General features: G+C 60.0%; 1 protein-coding gene across 2 annotated transcripts in view; it reads right to left on the bottom strand.

The window, feature by feature from the left end:
- Window positions 1-7364: 7364 nt before the first annotated feature.
- The window catches only part of TMEM132E (transmembrane protein 132E), a gene marked incomplete at its 5' end in the record, with an annotated part of 51873 nt that continues 48976 nt past the window's right edge, over window positions 7365-10261 (bottom strand). For both annotated transcript variants that reach the window (XM_080679301.1, XM_080679300.1), the window contains one exon: window positions 7365-9548. In XM_080679301.1, the coding sequence (XP_080535427.1) occupies window positions 8502-9548 (1047 nt within the window). In that variant the 3' untranslated portion in view covers window positions 7365-8501. The remainder of the gene's footprint in view (window positions 9549-10261) is intronic.

Below are 10261 nucleotides of genomic sequence, written 5' to 3'. Positions count from 1 at the left end.
AATAAAAAGAATGTCAACCCAAGAACCAGAGCCCACCTCTGGGATGAGGACTTCTGGCCCCAGGTTCTGCCTCACCAGGCACAGGGCCCAAAATAAATCATTTCATTAATGACCTAGTCCAGTGGTCGGCAAACTGCGGCTCTGTTGACTAATGAGTTTGCCGACCACTGACCTAGACTCTAGATTCCGATAATTACAAGCTGTTGTTGTTCCTTGTGATTAAGCCCCTATCCCAGTGGTCGGCAAAGTCATTAGTCAACAGAGCGGCAAACCACGGCTCGTGAGCCGCATGTGGCTCGCAAGCCGCAGTTTGCCGACCACTGTCCTAGTCCTTTTCACTGCAGAGTGTTTCCAAACAGAGGATCCTCTAGTCAGCTTTAATGAACAGATAGGAATCTTTGTAATTAACTTGGCCATGGCTTGCATGTAAATGAGTAGGTATTCTTCTGGGCGACTATTTATTTATTGTTTGAAGTAGGGACTAACTGGGCCCCTGACCACCCCCCTCTCCAACAAGCTCCCACCCCGTCAGCCACTCTGAAGGTGACTCACGCGGATGGGCAGCAGGTGCCCTCCGTAGAGAGCCTGGGTACACCAGAGCCAGAGTGCCACCTGCCTTGACTCCAGCCCCTCTCCGTTAGGCCCACCCGTCCTTCACTCACAACTCTGGACCCGCCTCCCCACCCCCTGTGACCTCCGCCTTCCCTCCTGGTGGGTGGAGGGACTGAGGGCTCTGCCCCACACTGCGGTCAGGCAACAGTTTCCTCTGGGTATTACCGCATTGGAGGAGCAGGGCTCCAACTGCTGGCATGCATGTGTGTGTGTGCCCGTGTGTGTACATGCGTGCCTGTAGGGAGTGTATGTATGTGTGCATGGTGTGCATGCATGCACATGCAAATGTGTGTAGGAGGGCTGTCTGTAGATGCCTGCAGGTGTGAACGAGCAGGGTGCTCAGAGAGTGTGCATTGAGGATGCGTGCTCTGTGTGTGGGTCAGGAATGTGTGCAGGTGCGCTGTGCTTGCCCGGCTGCCCACAGAGCCCAGTCCCTCGCCGTCTGACAAAGGCAGCACTTCAATCACCGGGCGCGTTGGGTGCCTTGTTGCGTGTGTTCCTGGAGCAGGGTTTGCTGGGGTGGAGGTCACCCTGTTGCTCTGGCATCTCCGGAGATTTCCTGGAATTCTCTGCTTCCCCTCCTCCTCTCTCCCCTCCCTGAGGGCTGCGATCCCTGCCCAGAGGGTAAACACAGACCAGCCATCCCCCGGGCCTGCCCCTTCCCTGGATGTAGCCATCCCACGGGGGATCTGGAATCTGGAACAGAGCCTGGAAAGGGAGGGGAAAGGCTGCGGAAGGAGGCCCCGTGGGCAGGAGTGTGGGAGGGAGGAGTCCCTGAACGGAGTCCCAGCTCCTGTCGGCGCTGATGAACTGCATCCCACCAGGGAAGGGTGGGCTCTGCTCTCTGCCTCGTGGAGGGTGGGGTGTATGTGTCTGTGGAGGTAGAGAGTAAGTAACAGGGCCAGGCAGAGAGAAGGGAGGCAAGAAGGACCCTTCACTTCCCACTTCCCACCATCTGCAACCCTCTGGCCACCCTCCGCTTCTGATAGGTCAGGAGGGGTCTGCAGGCGGAGTCCACTTTCAGCGCAAGGCCAGGCCGGGGCTGCAGAACTTGCTACAGGTGGGGCACGGAGGTCCGGAGGTCCGCTGCCAGGGCCCTGCCCACTCTCCCTGTGGGACAAGCTACAGGGACCAGCCCCAGCGCCCCTGCCTGCGAGTCTCAGGCAGGCCTGCTGGGAACTTCCATCATGGGAGAGGAAGGCAGGGCAGGGGGAAGGGTGGTGCCCCCCTGCTGGAAGGCCGGGGCTGTCTGAGCTCACACAGGCGGGCAGCGGCAGAACTGGGGCTCAAGGCTGCGGGGCTTGCTCCTCGGGGGTCCTGCGGCTGCCCGTGCACAGGGCTGGGAGCTCCACGGGGGGCTGAGGCCCACTCTGCGTCCCAGCCCCGCTCAGGAAAGGGGTTGCCAGGCACCATGATGCCTATGCTTGGATTCACCAGCGGGAGGTCACCACTGAGATGCTGACCAGAACACAGGTCAGTCTGGGGTGTGCACTAAGACCAAAATCCTCCGGACCCCGGGCCTCACTGAGGAGGGCTAGGGACTCCTGCCAGGTCACACTGTGAGGGGCAGTGCCCTGGGGCCTGGAAGCCAAGCCCCTGTCCCCAGTCCAGGCTGCCTCCCTGTGCGCCAGGCTCCTCTATATTCCTGAGAAGTGACAAGGGTTGGGACCTCTCTCAAACCTGGACAACAGCAGCGGTCTCCCCAGCAACCCAGGGCTTCTCTGGGGTCACCTGAGGGAGGGTCACCTCCTCTCCTTCCCCCACACCCCTTCCTCTCAGCCAGGCCCCCGCAGGGCTCCCTCCCCTCAGCCAGGATAAGTCCATCCCACCTCCTAATCCTCAAGTAGTTGTTTCTGACTTCCCAGCCATCTGCAGACCCCTCGCTGCCTCCCCTGATGCCTCCCCTCGCTGCCTCCCACAACCTTCCTCCAGGCTGCCTTTCTGGATTAACTGCCCGGCTTCCACGTTTACTTTATTTCCGCTGCTCTGTGGGCTAAGTGCATGCGTAGATTACTGTGCACCTGTTTGCATGTGTCTCTGAACGGATGATGCGTTCCTTCAGGGTGGGATCAGGCTCCCTGATCACACTGAGTGGGTGGTTTCGCCCCTCAGACTGGGAGAGGGCTGGTTCCTCTTCCATCAGACGGGACCTCCCCAGGGACAGGGCGCTGACAACTTGAACCTTCAAGCTCCGTCTTAGCCCTGAGGCGCACGGCCTCTCTGGCACACCCGGGGAGTTATCATTCCCATCCCCTCTCTGCACCTTCACTGTGCTCTCCCCCGACACCCCAACATGGAGAATCCCTGTGGAACAGCTGACCAGGGTGGCATGAAGTAGAGGATGGCAGAGCTGGCAAAGCTTAGAGGACAGCTGAGGGCTATTAGAGACTCTTACCCTTGCCTCTCACTCTCTAGGAGGTGGAGGGCGGAGGGCGGGAGGTGTGAACCGGCAGGGCTGGGTGGTGCCCAGGGCTTCACACCTTGCGACCTGAGAACCATCAAGTCTGAAGGCACTAAAGGGACCATCTGGCCCCTGGAATCTAGTGGAGGGTCTTGACTTGTTCCAGACATAGGCAGGGCCGGCCTCATGGCCAGGTGACCAGGCAAGGACAGGGTGAGAACTCCCACCAAGCCCCTGGACTCCCGCTTGGTACTCTCACCATTGCATCGGAATAGTTCTCTGAACTCCAGATCCCCACCAAGGAAGGCAGTGTGAAGATGTGGAAGTTGGAGCCCATGTAACCTGGGTTTGAGTCCTGGCTCTGCTATTTAAATGTGCTGTGTGGCATGAGATAAGTCATATAACTTCTCTGAGCCCCAGTTTTGTCATCTGTAAAATGGGTATAATAATAGCACCCACCTTACTTGGTTACCCTGGAGAATCGATGACATGATGGATCTAAAGTGATTATCAGAGTGTAATGGGCTCTCAGAAAAGGTTAGTGATTGTTACTTAATACCCCTACTTCCTTTGTCAGATTAATGGCAAGGAACTAGTCAACACTCGGCAGGAGTGTGGGCATAGGGACGGCCTCAGCTTCCCAGAGTCTCTTGCAACTGAAGGGGTAACCAGTGCCCCAAGGGAGAGCACAGGTGCTGGTTCATACCCACCCCCCTTCGTTGGGCATCTCTGCTTGTGCTACCAGCTCTCCTTACAAGCCCAGCTCAGCACCTCGCTCAGGAAAGCCCTGTGGTCCTCTGCTTGAAGGCATGACTAAGAGAGAGTTGAATGATTGGCTTTGGAGACACTGAGCTGGGGATGGAGTTCCCAGTAGGGGAGGGAGTACAGTCCATCTAACAATGGCAGAGAGGCCTGAGGGCTTGTTGTATTCCATCTGCCCCAAACACTGACCATGATCTAAATCTTAAGTGGGGCTCCCCATCACTGAGGGCATCAAGTCTTTAGAGATCCCTCCCTGTCCCTCCCATCTCCGAATCTCTCCAACCTCATCCCATTTCTATCACCAATGGGGCTTCAGGATGTAGAGAAAGAGGGTAGGCTGGTAGCTGCCTACCGGGTCACATCTAAGCAGGAGACCCTGGCCCGCTACTTGCCCTTTCTGTGCCCCCGACATCTCATCTATGTAGTGATTCCTCTCCCTCTAGGTGCTCGTTAGAGTACAGGTGCTGAAACGGCGGGGCCTCTCGGGCCAATCCGTGGACACCGCCTCATCGTGGTGTCTTGCATGTTTGCACAAAGTGGGCATCGAGCGTCCAGAGCTGGGGATGCACTGGCGGAAGGTCACACAGCAAAGGCACAGTCAGATCCCAGGAGCCCCTGCCACCCGGCTTAGGAAATGTCATCACTGCACGTGAGTTTCCTTCTCTGGCCCATTTAGTGTGTTTTCCGTTTTCTCCTCTTGGCTCCCTGAGTCGGAAGCCTTCTCTCCAGGGGGCACATCGGAGGCGCTTGTCCATATCTGTGGGAGACGGGCATGGGGGTGTCTCCGGGGCTGGTGCGGGGAGGCTGGCAGTGTGGAGCGGGTGCAGGGGGCTGGTGCAGGCTCACGGCTGCTTGTCTGCATCTCTGGCTCTGCCTTCGCCGCCCTGGCTGTCTGAGAGGCTCACTTTACCAGCAAGCTGATTCATGGGCCTGGCTCCCCGCGCTCCCAGAGCAGCTCTCTGTCAATAACTATTCTTTATAAGGTCCCTCGATTCGCTTTTGGGGTTGAAGACAAATTTTTAAAGAGGAGTTCAGTGCCAGGGCCATTCCAGAGGGGCTGTTAACTTAATGTCCCGCCGCGTGCCTCCACGCCTGCTCCCTCCTGAACTACATGGGGGTCAGGCCTTGCTGTTCCCAGCAATTGCCTCTGAGTCCTGGCATCTGGACAGGGAGTGAGGAATGACGAGACGGGGCCACAAATCACAGGCCGGGCAGCCGGCTCCGTCACCAGGTTGGCTGTGGGACTTGCGGCCAATGGTACCTGTCTGGGTCCTCCTGTCCCTGTGTGTGAATGCCTGGATGCGGACAGGTACCATTCTGACGGCGTCCTCTGTCTCCCCTGGAGGGGCCTGGTCTTCCAGGTTCGTTGGGAAGGTCTGTGCCAGGCAGCAGCTCAAGTCTCCTCCCCGTCGTCCCCCTGGGGGATCAGCAGTTGGCAAAGTCTGCCGCTGAACACCAGCCATGCACCAGTCTCCATTCCCATGGCGCTGGCCCTCATCCTTCCTGCTCAGCGTCTTCCTAATGGGGCCCCTTGCGCTCCCATCCTTCCTTCTTCCCCCAGGGAGAGGGAGATGATCTGAGCCTCGGGTCTGAGCCTGACTCCCAAATCTATGCTAACCACCCTCCCCCCGCCCTCCCTGCACACATATATTCCCTCTGGCCTCCATACCTTTGCACAGATGTGTTCGTGTTTCCCTATCCCCAGGGACTCCTGCTTCAGGCATGGGGCACGCACGTGCAGAGACAGGGAAGCGAGAGAAAGCACGCGGCGTCAGGTCTGCAGCCTCTGGGCCTGCACGCCCACCCTCCTCCCTTCCTGGAATGTCCTTGGCCCCGTCCTCAGCAAATCCGGTTTGAGAATGTCTCCTTCTCTCTGCTGTGCCCCACCAACCCAGGGCACAGCTACCACGGAGAGCACTCATCGTCCCAGTTGGCCGTGGTCAGCTGACTTGCCCATCTTCCCTGCAGAGCTGGGCTCCTTCCATACCCCCCGGCAGGGCCTAGCACATAGTAGGAGCTTTCTGTGTTGAATAAACAAACGGAGCCCAGCCGGGTGTAGCTCAGCGGTTGAGCGTCGACCCAGGAACCAAGAGGTCACCGGTTCGATTCCCGGTCAGGGCATATGCCCAGGTTGCGGGCTCGGTCCCCAGTGGGGGACGTGTGGGAGGCAGCCAATCAATGATCCTCTCTCATCATTGATGTTTCTATCTCTCTCTCTCTCTCCCTCTCCCTTCCTCTCTGAAATCAATAAAAATGTATTTAAAAAAATAAAAATAAACAAATGAAACCATGTTCCAACTTTAGCACCAGCCCCCCCTCCCATGTACACACACCCTGGCTAGAATATTCCTTCTTCCCTGACTCACACCTACGCCTCATCTCTCTGTAATTGTGACTTTCCGCACTGATCACGTGGTAAGATGGCAGGGTATAGAAAAATCCCCAAATGCAGAATAATGAGAAAGCCGTTTATAGTTTTTGTTTGGACTTTAGTCAGCCAACATTTGTTGACCACTTGCCGATTCTAGGCACCGTGGGTTAAGGGAACCCCTTTAGGAGGTCACTGTCGGGGTTATCCGAGTAGCAGGTGTCTGGTGCTCTGGGCACTCGAGGACAGTACTTCCGCCCCGGGTTCTGCCCTGGCCATGGCTTCCTGTAGCTTCCTCGTGCCACTGAGCTCCACCCACTCCTTGTTGCCAATCCATCTTGGGCAGAGCTGGCCAGTCTCATCTTCCTTCAGGGCTACACCTAACCTGAAAAGCCAACCTGAATGTGGCAAACTCCACATGTTGTCTGTGCCAGGAGCTTTGCTGCTGCTGGGCGCCGTGCAGGGAGCTTTAGGTGCCCAGTCCTCGCGGCGCCCCAGGGCTGCCCCTGCCGAGAACCAGAGGCCTGTGGAAGGCAGCCGTCCTTCCCAGGTGCTGGGCCGGGTGCCAGTGCAGCCTGTCCCGCCCCTGGTCCGTTCTGCCAGATGCTGGTTGCTGTGCCTCCTCCCCTCTCCGAGGTGGTTGCTGTAGCCACCTCTCCAGCCTTGGCCAGGCTCCCCCTCAGGTCAGGCGCCCCTGTGGCCCCAGGGGCTGCTGCCTGTGCCTGAGATCGGTCTTCCAGGGCCAGCCAAGGCCCCTGTGGGAGGGGCATTCCCAACCGCCTTGGCTCTCTCCTGCCTGGCTCCTGCCATGGAGACCACCAAGCTTTCCCCACCAACCCGTGGAGAAGGGAGGCCCCCCTGAGAGGCGGGGATGGGGATGGGGATGGGAGGAGCCTCCTCTGAGGGGCGGGCTGAAGGCTGTGGAAGAACCTGGCCAGCTCACACTGCATTCCACTTCTCTCCGGATTTTTCTGTTCCTTCTCATCTCCAAGGCATTTCTCTGGAGGCCCTGAGGCTGGCCCCTCCCTCTGGGGCCAATCCTGGCAGACTCCTAGAGGCGGCACGCCTTTGTCAGGGCACATTCCTGGGTCAGTAAATCCTTCATCCTCTGACGCGGGCATGTCCACAGCTCGGAGGTCTGTGAGCCCTGGATGCTGGAGGGGGAAGAGCGGGACGGCAGCGGGGCTTAGCCGTGTTTCTCTCTCACGTTGTTTACTGTGCCCACGTGTGCATGTGTGTACACGTGTGTGGGGGGTGAGTGTGCATGTGTGCACGTAAAGCAGAGACACTGAGTCAGCCCTGCACTGTCTGTTCTCTGGGAGCTGCTGCCCCCACCTCCAATCTGGTCACCTCCATTTATTTAAGAAAAAACCCGACACAGTGGTGGTAGAACCCGAGAGGAAAGTGGCTGTGAGATGGGGTAGGGAGATGCCTGGCTCCCCCGGCCTCGCCCATCCCCAGGTCCTTCACGCTCCCACGGTGCCCCCCTCCATTCCCACCGGATTCCATTTCCTGGGGGGATGGGTGGTCGCCCCTGCAGAGAAGGGAGGAGTGGCCAGCAGAGCTGGAGGGGCTAAGGCGGAGTGCTGGCCTTGCTATGGGGGGGCGGGCGGGCGGGCGGGAGGCATGTGAGCCTCCCTGGACCCACCCAGACCATGATGCTCTGGGCTGTGGCTTGGCCAGGGGTGGGCTGAGGACCCCTCCCCCTTTTGGCCACTTCTATAGCCCTTGGGGGCAGAGGAGGGAGTTCTGGGCTCTTAGGAAGGTGCCTGGCTTGACCACAGACCCCTCTGGGGTCTGCTCCCAGGTCCTAGGAAGGGACTGGGAGGTCCCAGAAAGCCAGATGATGCTACATGTGTCCCCCAGCCTCCCCAAAGTTTTGTCCACAGCAAGATCCTTGGCAGGGCAGGCAGCTGCTGCCTCCCCGCCCTGCAGGACAGAAATCCCTGAATAGTGGTTTGAAAAAAGTCTTTGTGCAGCTTGTGACACAAGACCCCACAGAACCCCCAGCACAGGGGGGACCCCGGGGACGTGGGAGGCAGGGGCTCTCACAGTGTGGGCCCACCTGGCCTCGCTCCTGGGGCAGGCTGTCTCAGATGGGAGGTGGTTTGGAAAAGGTAGGAGGGCTGGGCTTGCTTCCTCCTAGCGAGCCCCCAAAGGAGCCGTCCACCTGCGGCAGCAGAGAGGGAACCGTGAGAGGCAGCTGGAGGGGCCCGGTGAGGGAGCGGCACCTGCAGAGAGCAAAGCTGCAGGGCAGGCGGGCCCTTTAAGATCCACGTCAGCCGCCAGCCCACGACCGTGCGAGCAGGGGTCCTGGCCGTGTCCCACACAGAGCCCACCCCACGGGAGACGGTGCCTCTACGCAATCTCTTTGTTTCTGCGCATGTAATTTGGGGGTGCAGCAGGCCGCGCGGTGCTTGCCACATCCGGGCAGCCCCAACCCAGGTCCTCCTCGTCGTCGTCCTCCTCTTCGCCGGCGGGCACCGAGTCATAGGCCAGCTCCTCCGTGGGCAGCGTGGTGAAGGTGGTGAACTTGACCCGCTTGCGCTTGGACGTGGGCGAGCTGGCGGGGTCCTCGGCCTGGTCCCGGGCCGAGCCGCCCGAGGAGCCGTCGCCCCGCCCGTGCACCTGACTCTGGACACTGGTCTGCGAGCTGCCGCTGCTGTGGTGGTCGCCGTGGCAGCAGGCGGGCACCGTCTCCAGCGGGTTGCCGGCGGGTGGGGACAGCTCGCCCTGCGCCCGCAGCGGCTGCCCGTTGCCCAGGAACACCCAGTGGTGGGAGTGGTCCGTGCTGGTCTGGCCCTCGGGCGGGATGCGCTTGTGCCGGTAGCGCAGCACGAAGACCACGCAGTTAATGAGGAAGACGAGGATGGCGAGGCAGAAGACGCCCAGCAGCGCGTACATGCCGATCTCCAGGTCCGTCAGCCCCCGCGGCATCTGCTGGAAGCCCGTGGGCAGCGGCAGGAAGTCTTCTGTGGGTGGCACTGCGGGGCTGGCGGTGACCGGCCCCAGAGCCTCCGGTGGGGACATCCCCGTGCCAGGAGGGCCAGCTCCCCGAGCTTCGTCCTCGCCCCCACCCGGCCCCGGCTGGCTGGGGCCTGGGTAGTCGTAGGTGGGGTCCTCCTCCTCCCGCCCAAAGTGCACCCGCAGGCCCACGGGGGTCGTAGCCAGAACGCTCTTGCGCTTGGTCTTCTGGCAGCTCTCGGCGATGGTGAGCTCTGCCCGGAGCAGCTGCCCTGCCCCCTCCGCCTCAGCCACCACCAGCGGGAAGGCCCGGTCCTGGGTCACCGTAGCCACCCGCTCGTCCAGACTGCTCACCAGCAGCCCATAGTCCCGGGGGCTGTAGAGGGAGAGTGGAGCAGTGGTGCCGTCACTGTAGGAGAGCCAGAGGCTCAGGAGGGCTTCCTGGAAGAGGAGGAGGAGGAAGAGAAGGGAGAGGAGTCAGAGGCTAGTCCTGGCTGGCTTCCCTGTTGGAGGAGCTTGGTGAGGCAGGGACCAAGTCTGGCTCCCGGCTGGACTCCCCGGCTGGATGTGACTGGCAGGTGGCAGGTGCTCAGGAATGATTGACTGGGAGGTTGTGAAGAGGGTCCAGGGCACATGATGGCCTCCTGCTGCCTTGAGAATTCCTTTGCCCACCGCACCTTTCTCCCCTTGATGAGCTCAAGGTAAGTTCTGCCTTGGGTCTCACTCAAGTCCTTTTTGCTGCAGGAGTTATCCCACTCCTCCATGCCTGACCCTGCGATCACCCCCATCAGACACTTGGAGATTGAGAATACAGGCCCAGCCCCAGGCTCCCCTGTTTGTTCCACTGGCCTCCCTGCAGATGAGGAAGCAGAGGCCAGAGAGAAAGGACTGGCCTGGGGTCAGGGAGCAGGTTGAGGCAGACGGCTCCTGGCTCCTGACTCCTGGCTTGGTGCTCAATACCCACCTTCTCATTCCCTGGGCTTCTGCCTGCCACCTTTCCACCTTTGCCTGTAGCCAGTGTCCTGGCATTTCAGAGGGTGGGGGTGGGCTGTAGTTGGGGCTCCAGAAATAGGTAAGCGTAATTCCTGGGGGTACCGGCAGAGGTGATGGGCCCTCTGAGAATCTGGGAGGGGGAACCCTTAGCAGGAAGACCT

This window comes from Plecotus auritus, assembly GCF_963455305.1.
Source record: "Plecotus auritus genome assembly, chromosome: 7".
Taxonomy (NCBI): Eukaryota; Metazoa; Chordata; class Mammalia; order Chiroptera; family Vespertilionidae; genus Plecotus; species Plecotus auritus.
Note: the sequence above shows the minus strand (reverse complement) of the source record. Positions and strands in the feature narration are given on the sequence as shown.